The sequence below is a fragment of the Nelusetta ayraudi genome, unplaced genomic scaffold (genome assembly GCF_046127955.1).
Source record: "Nelusetta ayraudi isolate G7.1 ecotype Tasmania unplaced genomic scaffold, CSIRO-AGI_Nayr_v1 ptg000262l, whole genome shotgun sequence".
NCBI lineage: Eukaryota > Metazoa > Chordata > Actinopteri > Tetraodontiformes > Monacanthidae > Nelusetta > Nelusetta ayraudi.
The window spans coordinates 45,001-60,000 of record NW_027466311.1 but is presented as its reverse complement, the minus strand read 5'-3'; the positions used below and the strand labels follow the sequence as shown (position 1 = coordinate 60,000).

The following is a 15,000-nucleotide window of genomic DNA, read 5'->3' as shown; positions in this document are numbered from 1 at the left end:
ATCGTGACTGACGGACAGAGGCCGCGGACCATTTCCATCGCAAGCGGCAGGACGGCGGGAAGGAACTCCGCAGGCTCGGAGTGGGAATGTTAAGGAGGAGAAGCCGTCGCGAGGCCCCCTGCAGGCGGCCGGCAACATGACACGCAGGAGAAAAACATCCAGAAACCTCTCTCTGCAAAGTGCAGCAGTCTGGCCGAGTGCCCCCCCCCTATCCACATCGTTCCTGTCCTTCACTCCCACTGAGACCTCTGACCCCCCCCCCCCCCCCACTGAGACGACCAGGATCCAAGCTCCCCGCTCGCCGGCAGCGGCGCTGGGACAAACTGTCTCTGCTGGCGGCTGCTATTAATATCAGTGGAGTCAAAGTCTCAAAGCTCAAACCATCTGCGAAGGCATCGCCAGAAGCCGGGGGGGGGGGGGGGGGGGGGGGGCTGCTCTTAAAGGCACAGTGGCGATTTTCATTTTGAAAAAAAGGAGGAAAACCTGACGTGTGCGTCTCGCTGAGGTGAAAGTGGGCTAAAGGGACGGTTCAGTCCAAACTGGAACTTCCCCAACTCACCACATTCTTTGATGCACATCAGGTTTGACTGGGGTGGGCGGAGCTTGTGCCTAGCAAACACATGTTGAAGCTAAGCAAAGCACAAGCACGAGAGCAAAACAAAAACTGGGTAGAGTTGAGGATGACTCATGACTCACGACTCATGACTCATGACTCGTGACTCGTGTCCAGAAAGACTCGCTGTGTAATCATTTGATTCTCAAGTTCTGTTCTGTTTCTGCTAAAGCGTTAGCAAGCTAGCCCGTCCTCCCCCCCCCCGTCAGACTCTCTACACTGCACACCAGCGAGGTTTCCCAGTGGAAGCATCAACTGGTGGCTGCAGTAGCAGAGTTCCCAAGGGGATCAACAGCTGCTGAAAGCAGGAAGTGAAGAAGAAGAAGAAGAAGAAGAAGAAGAAGAAGAAGAAGAAGAAGCCTCTGACAGCACAGCGCTGCACACCTGCGTGACTGCATTTCAGTGCAGTGTGAACAGGTTTCATCACTCAGAGATTGTAAAGAGCGGTGATGTTTCACTCTGTTGTCTTTCTCTTTCATTTAACCTTTGAAGAGAAAGAAAACCATTGCCAACAATGGTGAAACCAAGCTGCGGCTTCTGGAATGTCATTCATTCACAGCTGCAGGTCACCCCTCCCAGTCCAGAGTGGGGTCCCCCCCCCCCACACACACACACACACTTCCTGTTAGCGCCGCTGACGTGTGGCTGATGGGAAGAAATGTCTGTGATCTCTGCTTCTCGGTGACTAACCAACATTTTCTCTCTGGGTTTTTGCGTAGGTTTGCTGGGAGCGAGCCAGACTCCTCCCACGGCCTCTCCACCAGAACCTCTCCACCAGAACCTCTCCAACAGAACCTCTCCAACAGATCCAGCGCAGCAGAAGAGACGTCGTCTATTTCAGCTCCATCACAGCTCTCCCTTTCTCTCTCTTTCTCTCTCTTGTTCCCCTCAACGTGTTTTCAGCGGGTTCAAAGCTCCTGGCTGAAGGTGAGGGTGGCGTGACAGCCATGCCTGGATTTTTAATCTGCATCTCATTAAGAAAAAGTGACTCCAAGCCCCGCCCCCCCCCCAAAAAATGAAACCCACAGGAAGGAGAATTTAGTGTCCGTGTCTTCGGCTGACTGAGTGAAGGATGTTTCATCCTATGAAAGGCTTCCTACCTTTCTTGGTCAGCGCTACGGAAGCGGGGCAGAATCATCTGTCTGAAGCTGCTGGTGCGGTCCAGTTTGGGTTGACTCTTGGCCCTCTTGATGGAGCCCTTCAGCCGCCGGTTCAGGAAACTCTGCCAGGGGAAGAGCGTTAATGAAAGAATAGTGGTCATCATAATGCATTGAAATGCTATGAAATGCAGCTCTGGTCCTCGGCCATTAGTGATGTCACAAAGGGCACGGGTGTTGGCTCCGCCCCCTTTGAGACTGCCTGGGTTTGATTTTTTCTAATCATTTTTCTAATCACGCTGCTTTCTACTGCTGCTGAAGATAAAATGTGTTTGCTGTCAACAGGCGTGACATCCAAAGAAAGCAGCGGTTTAGGAGGGATGTTGTAAACAGCGGGCTAAGTGGGCGCAGTGCTTGACCACTCACCGGCTGTCTGAAGGGCTGAGGGGTGGCAGTGGGAGGAGTCTCCATGCTCGACTGTCTGACAGAGGCAAAACTTGCTCTGCGAGATTGGTCTGAAAAGAGTGCGCGCGCACACACACACACACACACACACACACACACACACACACACACACACACACACACGATTAGAGCCACAGAAATGCCAATAATACAGAGAACATTTTGTCTTTTAGTCTTTATCCAGCAGCTACAATCAGATGAAGCATCAACACACACACACACACACACACACACACACACACACACACGCTGAGGGATCATGTTGTTATGGAAATGCAACAAAATGTTCTGACTGCAAACATTTTAACGACGGGCAGTTGCAGTGTGTTATCGTGCTGCGCACGCACACACACACACACACACACACACACACACACACACACACACACACACACACACACACACACACACACACATTAACAGACAGAAAGAAGCCATCACCACATCAATAATGCAGCAACACAGAGCTGAGATGATTTCTACCTCCAGAAATAACTTTATTGAAACAACAACAACATTGTGACACTTAAACCTGCGTTCTGATGCAAGCGAGAGGAGGGAGAAAGAGTGGTGGGGGGGGGGGGAGACACACACACACACACAGTGTGTGCCTGCCTGTGTGGTGTGCAGAGGCAGTGTTATGGTCTTATTAGTCATCTTGAACCTCAACCACTTGTGCAAACCTCCTGAACAGGGTTCAGGGTCTATAAAAGAGAGGCACTGGAGCTCAGTGAGGAACACCCAGCACCTCACGCCTCCATTTCCTGCTGCACCGTCCAGGCAGGAAGTGCCACTGGCAGCCCCACGTCAAGTGTGTTCAAGCAGGGCTCATATTCCCCAGCGGGGGCGCCGTCGTCCTCCAAGCCAGAGAGTCACTGATGGTGGGAATGAGGAAATCACACAGACTGACTTCTTCTTCTTTTATTGTAATCAGAAGCTCTTATATACTTCAAATTGTTTGATTAATGAGCAAAAAATGAACTGTACTTATCTGGGCAGCTGCTTCAGCAGGTTTGAATAACTTGCTAAGGAGGAAAATAATCCTCCCATTAGCAAAATCTGATAAGATATATAATGTAATGAGCGGCGGAGGATGGAGTTGGAAATGTAATTAATAATTAGCAGAGACTTTCCCAGGCTCAGGGCTGCAGGACCCAGCTGGACTCAGCCAGACTCAGCCAGACTCAGCCGGACTCTCTTTCTTTATAGAAACCTAGAGACCCTATTCTAATGTAGAGGGGCTTCTTTCTTTCTTTCTTTCTTTCAGGAGAATTAAGACACTCTGTCATCCTATGATTTCCTCTGTCATCCTATGATTTCCTCTGTCATTCTATGATTTCCTCTGCCATCCTATGATTTCCTATGTCATCCTCTGTCATCCTATGATTTCCTCTGTCATCCTATGATTTCCTGTGTCATCCTCTGTCATCCTATGATTTCCTCTGTCATCCTATGATTTCCTCTGTCATCCTCTGTCATCCTATGATTTCCTCTGTCATCCTATGATTTCCTCTGTCATCCTCTGTCATCCTATGATTTCCTCTGTCATCCTCTGTCATCCTATGATTTCCTCTGTCATCCTATGATTTCCTCTGTCATCCTATGATTCCCTCTGCCATCCTATGATTTCCTGGCTCCTAAAGCCTGTAAATGGGCTCCTCTCCAGGTTCTATTCTGAACCAGATGAATTGTTTGGTGTCCATGGAAACGAGTCCCAGGGCTGCTACTTGAACTGTGGAAGATATTGGCACACAACTGCACCATAAAAATGATGAAAAAAAGAGTGGAGTTGTATGCTGCAAAAAACAGCATTTCTGAGTGCAAGTGAGGGAGCGGTGGGGGGGGGGGGGGGGGGGAGATTTTTATTCTTGTTTGAGTCACGCTTGGAAACACATCTGGCATCACAGCTGCAGGCAGTTAATAATGTGGCCCTCCACAGGGGTGCTGATGCCATTGTTGACCCATCATTTCCAGGAGCCGTGCACCTATGGCGGGTCGCTCCAAATCAAACGTGACATGGTGAAACACGGACGCGTTCACACGGACTATTGTGAAGGTAAATGGCTGTCAGGACGGAGCGTGTGGGCGGCGGCAGCAGCCTCAAGCTAACTGTGATACACAGACACACACAGAAGAAGACTGTGAGTGAGTGCTGGGAGAAGGAAGCACAAGCTTCAGTGTATCGCTCGATTTATACAGGCCAGTTGTACTTCTCAAATGATTCCTCTCTGCTGTTCCCAGTGTAGCGTTTCATTACAGAACAGAACAAAATGACAGAAATGCAAAGAGGAATGAAAGGGCAAAAGAAGAGAAGGCTCAGCAGTGGTGGGTTAGGGTAGGGTAGGGTAGGGTAGGGTAGGGTTAGGGTAGGGTAGGGTAGGGTATGGTAGGGTTAGGGTAGGGTAGGGTTAGGGTAGGGTTAGGGTTAGGGTTGCCCAGACAGCCCTGCTTCATTCATTTAGCCTGCGCTGGCGAGCATTCATTGAAAAGAGCCGCTTTCTCCGTCCAGGAGAAGAAGCTCAACAAATGGTAGACTTTGTAAAATATCTACCAATGAGAGAGAAGGTAGCCTGAGAGCTAAGCTATAGGAGCGCTAGCACGACGTAGCACTGAAGAAATAAAGCAGCTGTTGTTGTTTTCTGGGGATGATTCAGAGTTTCTTACACATTCCCATAAGTTAAGTCCCCTTATTAACGGCTCCACCTGTCATATTTAAAGGCATGTGTTTCCCAGGTGGATGAAGCCACTGAAAGTAATCAGCAGGCATTTATAAAGGATAATAAATAACTGGAGGATCACTGGCAAGGATGTGGCTTTGCTCGCGTTTGTTGATTTTCTTTTGCGTGACATCACAGCAGGTGTAAGAAAGGTGTGCCATCATAATTCATCAAAAGTGCGTTTGGCAATGTGCTTGATGACCACTGGATGGCAGCACATCTAACAAATTGGCACTTTAAAATAGCTATAGTGTCACTTGTAGGTTCAGGTCTCACTGTGACTCTTCAGTGAAGAAAGGATGAGAGCAAATGAGCTTTCCAAGAGGCACCATTGTTGTCTCCGCTGCTCGCATCGCATTGGCATCATGAGTATCATAACAGACTCACATGGAAATGGACACACACACACACACACACACACACACACACACACACACACACACACACACACACACATACACACACACTGACAACAAGAGGCCGCTGGTGACTCACAGACGGCACTGCTGCAGCAGATGTCACGCTCATGTCATATGAAAGTCTCCATAACTGCCACATTCTGACTGATAAATAATAAATAACATTCATGTCAACAAACAGCTGACGGTTTTCAGATGGGAGTTCCCTTGTCCCCCCCCCCCCCCCCCCCGCAGCCCCCAGGATCCCTGTGACGTACGTCAATGTGTTGGACTGATTAAATGTTCATACAATCTTCCTCACTTAGGGTTCAATAGGCTTTAAATCAACCAAACCATTCTGCAGCTTTTCCTATGTAACGCGCTTAATAACTTGTGTTGTCATGCACCACAGCTGCTGTAGGGGGCACTGTTGTGACAGTTTCCTGTATTAAGTTCTTATTGGTGGCAAAATTTTAGAATTTTATTTTATTTTCAAATAAATGCAATTTTCAGATAAATTTGGTTTGTGTTCTAAAACCACTCCCAAACATTGCTTGCAAATTTAAAATTGCATTCTATGGGGCATTCATGAAGCGGCTCATGCTTTAATCAATGCACATCTGATAACTGATATCTGACGCATGTTGGCTGGCACATCATTGAATTGTCTCAGCGTGGTTATCGGCCACGCTTGCCGCTGCTCTACAGGTCTCATGTGGAAGGCAAACATTCAGAGGGAAACAGAACACAAAGAACTGTGAGTCCAAACTGTGATTGAACTGCAGCACACAAAGACGCACAAAGTGTCAGCGCCTAAACACTGACATACAGAAAGACAACAGACGCCTCTGAGCTTCAGCCAATCGCTTTCCCATGCTTGGCAACAGAACCCGTGATCACAGGTAAAAAAAAAAAAGGAAAGAAACCACAGAAGAAGAGGCAGAGGAGAGCAGCGGGAGCAGAGAGAGGGAGCGTCAGCGTGCGTGAGCGGGAAGCGACCCGAGGTTGCCTTCAAAAAGCTGAGGCAGGAAGTCGCTCTCAACGGCTTCCCGCAAGAGCAAAAGCATGAATAAAACTGTCACTCTGCTCAGCATCTCTCCATCAACCTTCTGCCTGCCTGTGTGTGTGTGTGTGTGTGTGTGTGTGTGTGTGTGTGTGTGTGTGTGTGTGTGTGTGTGTGTGTGTGTGTGTGAGCTAGCCAAGACAAGTGTGGCCTAGTTACCATAGGAACGTGCTCACTGCCTGCGCGCTGCTCTGCACTGCCTTCATTTTAACTAAAGTATCGCAAGGCATCATGGTGCTTTGTGGAAAGGAGCCGACACAATTAAACAACCTGGACAATTGGTGAAAGGCAAATCCAGCCCTCCCCAAATCCTGCCACCCCCACGCCGACTGTGCTAGGGTCTGACTGTACTAGGGTCCGACTGTGCTGGGGTCCGACTGTGCTAGGGTCCGACTGTGCTAGGGTCCGACTGTACTGGGGTCTGACTGTGCTGGGGTCTGACTGTACTAGGGTCAGACTGTACTAGGGTCCGACTGTGCTAGGGTCTGACTGTGCTAGGGTCCGACTGTGCTAGGGTCCGACTGTGCTGGGGTCCGACTGTGCTAGGGTCCGACTGTGCTGGGGTCTGACTGTACTAGGGTCCGACTGTGCTAGGGTCCGACTGTGCTAGGGTCCGACTGTACTGGGGTCCGACTGTGCTGGGGTCAGACTGTACTAGGGTCCGACTGTACTAGGGTCCGACTGTGCTAGGGTCTGACTGTGCTGGGGTCTGACTGTGCTGGGGTCTGACTGTACTAGGGTCTGACTGTGCTAGGGTCTGACTGTGCTGGGGTCAGACTGTGCTAGGGTCTGACTGTGCTGGGGTCTGACTGTACTAGGGTCCGACTGTACTGGGGTCCGACTGTGCTGGGGTCTGACTGTACTAAGGTCAGACTGTACTAGGGTCCGACTGTGCTAGGGTCCGACTGTGCTAGGGTCTGACTGTGCTAGGGTCCGACTGTGCTAGGGTCTGACTGTGCTGGGGTCTGACTGTACTAGGGTCTGACTGTACTAGGGTCCGACTGTGCTAGGGTCTGACTGTACTAGGGTCTGACTGTGCTAGGGTCTGACTGTGCTGGGGTCAGACTGTACTAGGGTCCGACTGTACTGGGGTCCGACTGTGCTGGGGTCTGACTGTGCTAGGGTCCGACTGTGCTAGGGTCTGACTGTGCTGGGGTCTGACTGTACTAGGGTCTGACTGTACTAGGGTCCGACTGTGCTAGGGTCTGACTGTACTAGGGTCTGACTGTGCTAGGGTCTGACTGTGCTGGGGTCAGACTGTGCTAGGGTCTGACTGTACTAGGGTCTGACTGTGCTAGGGTCTGACTGTGCTGGGGTCAGACTGTGCTAGGGTCTGACTGTACTACTTTGCCGGCGTCCTTGTCCAGGGCAAAAACTCAGGCTCTCCTCCACAAACGATCCCTTGCATTTTGTTTGTCCTGCTACACTGGACTCCCCCCTCGCCACATTAACTAACAGAAATCATTTCTCTGACCCGTCCCCAGAGTGAAGAGACGAAGAGAAATGGGGTCCGCCGGGGGAGGGGGGGGGGGGCCAGAGGGTCGGAGCAGGAGGGGTCAGCAGTGTATCAAAGCTGGAGTGGAAGGCAAATGGTGCCATCAAAACCCGGGGGACGTCCAAATGAAACTCTGCGAGTGTGACAAAGCCGGGCTCAGAGGGTGAGCGACGCTCCGCTGCAGGACTGAGTGGCGAACAATAAAACAGCCCGGATATGTTGAGGCGGTTCTGTAAAGCTTCATTGTGTCTGTAGAAGGACACAGAAGCCACGGGAGGAAAAGGGAAATGGTGCAGCGAAGGCAGGGGTGTGCGTTGGGAAAAAGCAAACTTTTTGTTACACTGACAGCGGGGACGTGGACTGGCGTTGACTGGGGGGGGGGACATAGAAAAACAGATATAGAGAGAACAGCGGTCTGATGGGACCAGGACAGACTGGGGGGCGGGAGGGAGGAGGGGGGTGAGATCAGCCCACTCACTTGGGGTTAAGTTAACTCCAGGTCCGCCGCAGCAAACCTCCGCTTGACCAACCAACCCAAAGTGACTTTGATGAGGCAGCCACGCCTTTGACGATGTGTCCATGCAGCTGCATGTGGCACAGACACACACTGGTTTTCTCTTTTCCAACTCAGTCACAAATACAGTCAGCACAACACAAGGGGAGGAGAGAAAGTCAAACATGATTAACCGAGGAAAAGAAAGGAAAAGGAATTCATAAATAACAATTGTGAGCAGATTATTATGGGAAGCAAGTAGAGAGGAGTCCTGGGAAAGAGAATGACTGAGATGTATTTTGTCTAAGAGTAAGAAAAAGGGGGCTGTCAATCAGCTGTGTCAACAGATCCAAACTGGCTCTGATGATTTCTGTTTCAAGCCAAACGTTGAGTTGCAATCTGATGGCAATGCATAGAGTGTGAATACCAACTACCAGTGTGAACTCTATTGGAGACACATCACTCTATACCCAGAACAGAGTCAACTGCACTGTGGCAGCAGGAGCAACATTTAGTTCATCACAGTTGCCCTTTACCGCCTGAATGTCACAACGCTGCTCAGCCGTGATTTATTGATAAGCCTCCCAACTGAAGTGTTCATGTTTAATTGACACGTGGCTCGCCCTGTGTTCTGATCCGCACTTTAAACACTGAGGAAGGCCCATCAGACAGGCGGCGAGGGCACGTACGATATACCAGGATATACTTCAACTCAAGTGTTTGGGTGCCTAAATTTCAGATGAAAACAAAATGGTGTGAACCATCAGATTGCAAGAGAACCACGAGACACGCTGCTGAAGAGAAGGTGGGAGGAGCACCAAGCATTGAGCAGCTACACAACAGCTGAGGCACTTACCCAGGCTGGTCTGGAACACATTCAATGACTTCATCTTCAGGCATGTACACAGTATTCCATCCTCCACGTGAACACGAGAGCACAGGAGTCGGTGGGTGTGGCTTCCAAGAGCCCAAGCATGCGAGTCAAGAGTGCAGGGTTCCTCGATGACCGAGCCAAACAAAGGACACGTGACACGCGTGACGACAACAGAACCGCTTCAGTCGGCAGCTGAAGACGGGACCTGGAGAGGGAAGCGAAAGCACAGGAACCCAAAAGTCCGGCTCATTTGATGAGGGCGAACACATCAGGTGCTGTGTCTGGGCACCGAGCCTGGGCCCGCTTGGAAAGGTGGACTTTGGGCCGGGTTCAGAGAGGAGCCGAGCCTGGGCCCGCTTCCGCCGTGGCCAAACACGGCTTTCAGCTGCTATGTAAAAGATCCAAGCCGCACGTTTCAACCGAGACTGCGGTCCTTGCGATCGGCCCGAGCCGGTTAAATGCCGACGTGGGAATGTTGGCGGGAAGCTCGTCGTGGAAGTGGAAGTGGATTCCACGGTCCGTCGTGGACAGAGACACTCTGAGCCGCAGAGGCCGCCAAACTATTTTAGCCAAGCCGATGACGCAAGTGCTCATCCTCTTTTTCTGGCGTGCGCTCGGTTTGTATCATTCCCAAATGAACATGGGCCGGTGCAAGGTGCTCGGGCACGGAATGTACCCAGTAATGTGAAAGCTGACCAGCAGGGGGGGGAAGGGGGGGACGCCCCGTGCGAAAAGATTCACCGCCTGAATCTGTTTGGAGAGCAATTAAATGACACTGGTGTAAACCACTTCTAGTCAACACAGAAAGTTGCAATTTAACACCTAAATGTGTCCGGGCCCAGAGAGGCGGACCAGGTGCTGAGGACCAGGTGCTGAGGACCAGGTGCTGCAGGGGACGCCGACAGTTTGGGCCCTTTAGTGCCTCAATCAAAGCTGTGCGTCTCCTGGGCCGCAGCAGATTAAGAAAAGACTGTGAGGAGGGGTTGGTGAATGCATCCCAGCATCGTGATGTGAAACACTGTTGGACTGTTGGAGTGTCGGGTCAGAGGTACCAGGACAGAGACAAATCACCAGGGGCGCTCTTAAAAACACTGCTTTCCGCATCTGGCTTCTCGTGAGAGGAAAAGGCGCTGGCAGTCGATGGCAAAGGGAAAAAAGTTGAGTAAAGTGCAGAAGCAGAGGTCTGGGTCTGGGTTCCGCTGACAGGAGCCTCCTCTCTTCTTTCTGGAAGGATTGAAGCAGACTGACAGTGCCTGTGTGTTCTTGGCAGCCACAGGAGGAGGAGGAGCCAGCGCCTCCTCTCTGCATGGTGATAAAGATGGCCGAAGAGCTGCTGCACACAAACCCGGTGTTTGGAGCGGAACCAGCTCGGTGCCGGCCGGCTCAGGTTTAAAAAAAAAAGAAGAAGAAAAAAGCAACAACAGTCGCGGTCCACGTTTGTCGAGGTATTTTCCTGAGGAGGACGACAGGAGAGGCTGCAAGGACTCATGAGCAAGGCAGCCAGAATCATCTCGCAGACATTCCATCAAGTTCAGCTCCTCTCTTCTCCACGGCATTGCCTTGCTTTTGTTTTCTCAAGGTGGGGAGCACCAGGCGAGACTCAGCAGTCCAGCAGCTGCAGAACTCCATCCGGTTCTGTCCTCTCCCGATCCAACGTAGGAAGCAGACCGCCAGGTTCCCAGGGAAAGCGGGGTTCCTTTCAAGCAAATTCAAGTTGAAAGAGTGGAACCTTAACAGCTTCTGCAACATCTGCAGATGGTTCATTAGTAAACTACAAAATAAAAGCATGAGCGGCGACGGCCTCGGCGCTCCGGGTGCAACAGAAGCCGAGTGCCAATCAAGGAGACGCTGTGGGATTTGCAAGAACCTCGTTTGAAATGTGGATGAGAATAAAAGAATCTGGGATCCGGGCCACATCTTGGTCGCTCATGAGTCACGTAATAACTTGCTGTAGCAAAAAAGAAAGCAACACGGGGTGAGATGAGATGAACTATTTGGCACAATTTAGCAGCGGCACTGTTTAAAAAAACCAACAGCTAAACTGTCTGCAGGCGTCCGGAGGTCAGCCGGAGGATCACGATGCACATTTGACATGTTCATTCATGGTCCATCTTTAGGTGAACAAGACCCTGAACAAGACCCTCCACTCATCTCCACTCCACCGTGGGGCCAATGCTGGCTGCTGGTGGAGGGGCAGGTCCTCATCGCACCATTTGTTCGGCTTCTCCTCGTGCCAAGTTCTCCAAACAGCCGGTGCAGCGGGCAGCGAGCCTCCGAAAATAAACTGCTGAAAATCTTCTGCCCCAAACAGAAGCTGGCATTTATGAAAGATTACAAGAAAAAAGATCAAATCATAATATTCTGCCTGGCATTTGACAGAGCACTTTGGCCTGTTGTGGGAGGTCACACTGTACTTTTGTGGGGCAGCAGATCTCCACAGAAGCCAGAAGCCAGAACCCTAACCCTGGAGGATGGAAGGTTCTGCTCAGAATAAATGTGTGGGAGCCGCCTCACCAACACGTCCCACCAACACGTCAAACTACGATGAGATGCATCTGGAAAACACATCGAGGGTTTGCAGGTGTCGCCCCTCCCACCACCGTCCCACACGCCACTCACCCAAAGACACCGGACTTCCTGCTGATGAAATCTGGACCACTCGGTCACACCTGAGGTGCGGCCACGCTGAACCCGGCGGACTTCCAGGGCACTTGGGAAGGCGCTGAGGTTCCAGGCTTTTTCCTTCCACTTGGCTTCACTTGCTTGGGGAGAGCAAAGGCAGAAGCAGTTTGTGAGCACCTGAGACTCACAGAGACTCCTGGAGAGAGGACGGCTGCGTGCCAAGCATCAGGGCCCGCATATCATTTCACCGCCGCTGTAAAGTCTGCCCATACATGCCTCAGACAGGTGTTGGAGGCTCCGGTGGGAGGCGTGCGTGTGCGCGTGCGCGCGTGCGTGCGTGAGTGTTGCTGGTGTTGAGGTGGGGGGGGGGTCACTCCATCACCGACAGCCGGCCATCAGCAGCAGCGGCGCTGTGCAGCTCGGCAGCTCCTCTCTGCTGCCTCCTCCACTCCGGCTCTCCGGCAGTCTCGGAACCGACACCCGCTCGCGACGCTGCTTCCCGGGCAATGAAGACGCTCGCTGGCGGAGACGCCTCTTGTCATCTTAATTATTTGCTCCGGCCACATGTGACTCCCGAACTGCCCCCCCACCTCCTCTCCTCCGCCCTCCTCCTCTGCGTCGCTTCCAGTCCCCAGGAACGATGATCAGCAGCCCGTTCGCTCCCCCCCCCCTCCCCCAATTAGTTCCCGGTTTAATCAGCGCGGTTCCTCCTCTTCTAAACGGTCCACCGGCGCGTCATCCGTCCGATCAGAGCCCCGCGCGCTGCACATCAATCACGTCGACGGTTGCCATTCGACTGGGGGGGGATCGTTGCAGCTACGCGCAATGCACGCGCCTGCGGAGCAGCAGAAGAAGAAAAAATTGCGCGCACCGAGCCCGCAGGAGCGTCAGCGCGCGAGCAACATAAAACAACAAGAGCACAAAAAATGTATTTACACGCGAGCTGGTGAAGATGTGCAGCAGCAGCAGCAGCAGCAGCAGCAGCAGCGGCGGGAGCGCCAATCTGACTCGCGCACGCTCCTCGTCGCCCGCAGCTTGTCGCTTGATTTAATCTTGGAAAGCGTCTGTAGTTTGAGCCCCGCTGCCGCCGCGCCGTGCAACCGCGTCTCCGTGATCCATGAATTCATGACGGGGGGGGGCAGGGGCAGAGTGGAGGTGGTGGTGATGAGGAGGAGGAGGATGATGATGATGGGGAGAGGGTGTAGGGGGGTCCGTAACACAGGATTCTTCCTTTAGCGCCAATGCGTACGCGAAGAAAAAGCGGGGTGAGGGGGCGCGTGGGGGTGCGCGGGTTTACGGAGGAGGGTCTCCCCGGAGGGCGGAGATAGAGACAGCGAGAGGAACTGACGCCCCCGAATCCAGCCCCACCTCGCGAGTTGACTTCCAATAAATCTAGATATAATAATCAATGACATTATTATTGTTATTATTATTATTGTTATTATTATTATTGTTATTATTATTATTATTACAAAAATAGAAAAAGAACATTAATAAGCTACTGTGCCAATAATTGCATGTGCAATATAAGTTGATCCAACAGATCAAGAGGCTGTGATGGCAGGAAGTGATGATTTATTAAGGCTGGCAGGAAGTTAAGTTAACACTCTGCCTGCTACGTACAGATGGAACTGAACTGGACCCTGGCCTCTAACAAGACCCCCAGGGGCCCCTGAAGACCCCCAGGGACACAGTGGAACTTGTTTGTCGGACAAAATGATGTTCCCAAACAGCTTTTAAAAAATTGCACTTGTTTGCATACTGAAACTGAAAACAACGGGAGGACTTGTTTGTTTGTTTGTTTGTTTGTTTGTTTGTTTTACAAATTTGAGCACTTCAAGATCCATCCAGCTCTATGACCGTCCCGTTGAGAGGCGAGCCAGCAGGATAATCTAGCTGAGGAAACCTGGTGAGGGCTCTGGGGTCCATCACTCAGCAATCACCTTCACTGGGTGAAAGCAGAGTAGGAGGAGCTTGGAATCCCACAGACAAGGTGTGGGACCCTCCAAAAAAAAGTCCCTCAAATGACTTTGAGATAAAAAATTTAAAAAAAACAGCATGTGAAAATATTTAGGAATAATGAGAGAAACCATCCAAACTATGACCTTTAAAAACCAGGAAAAGAATTGTACACAAAGGCATAAACCAGCACCGCTCCGAGGGAGACAAGAAGGGTTTTGTCGCTTCTGGCTGACGTGGTTTCGGAAGAGCTGACTGTACAATCGTCTTCATGCTCCAAAAATACCCCTGGCTTCTGCACACCTGAGGCTACAAACAGGAGGCAGTTTGACGCTTTGATTTTCCACAGCTTTGCCTGCAACTGCAGGGAGGAGTTTGGAACGGTGAAGTCAAATTCCTCCAAACAATTAAAAGGGAGCAACATTTGATCAGGACACGAGCACGCAGGCCCGTCCAGCAAAGCATTGGAAGGCTGCAGATTGATACCGCTCGTGTAGTTCACATGCAGTCACCCTGCATCAACAACGCTGCAGTGCTGTTTGTTGTGTTTATCATCAATCGTCCTTCACCGGAACCAGTGACTGCTTTTTCTTTTGGTGGTTTGCCATCACTTTGATTGTGGCCAGGCCCAAAACGCCAGACCGTCCCAGCAGCAGACACAGGACAGAAGCAGACACAGGACAGCAGCAGACACAGGACAGACAGCAGCAGACACAGGACAGACAGCAGCAGACACAGGACAGAAGCAGACACAGGACAGCGCAGCAACAAACCAGCAGTAACAAACCAGCAGTAACAAACCAGCAGCAACAAACCAGCAGTAACAAACCAGCAGTAACAAACCAGCAGCAACAAAGCAGCGCTTCCCTCCAAAGATGAATGTTTTTGTGCATTTATTTCCCATGCAGATGTGTGCCATGTAAACACATTACATAAACGGGGATTGCTAATTGGTGAATGCCCAATGTGTCACGGATCATTTCGTGGGCTTACATCAAGGAGGCGTTACGTAAAGCCCACATAAAGGTGCGGCCTAGTTCTTTATTTCTACCCTCGCCTTTTGTTTGCATGGAAAACACGGACTGTGGCTCTGAATCTGTGCAACACGGAGTAATGATCACCTTCGTCTCAAGCGCTTCAAAGCCTCGCATTCATCCGGGCTGGATCTGTTGAAAATACACAGAGGATCAACTCCCCCAAAGCA

General features: G+C 51.2%; 1 protein-coding gene across 3 annotated transcripts in view; it reads right to left on the bottom strand.

The window, feature by feature from the left end:
- LOC142882414 (ras/Rap GTPase-activating protein SynGAP-like) overlaps positions 1-11,956 on the bottom strand; it is a 35,407-nt gene extending 23,451 nt beyond the window's left edge. For 2 of the 3 annotated variants that reach the window (XM_076017146.1, XM_076017147.1), the window contains exons 1-4: positions 11,835-11,956; positions 8,327-8,433; positions 2,137-2,225; positions 1,714-1,835 (exon numbers count right to left, since the gene is read on the bottom strand). In XM_076017146.1, the coding sequence (XP_075873261.1) occupies positions 1,714-1,835; positions 2,137-2,225; positions 8,327-8,429 (314 nt within the window). In that variant the 5' untranslated portion in view covers positions 8,430-8,433; positions 11,835-11,956. The remainder of the gene's footprint in view (positions 1-1,713; positions 1,836-2,136; positions 2,226-8,326; positions 8,434-11,834) is intronic. The other variant, XM_076017148.1, reaches the window with a different exon arrangement.
- Positions 11,957-15,000: the final 3,044 nt, after the last annotated feature.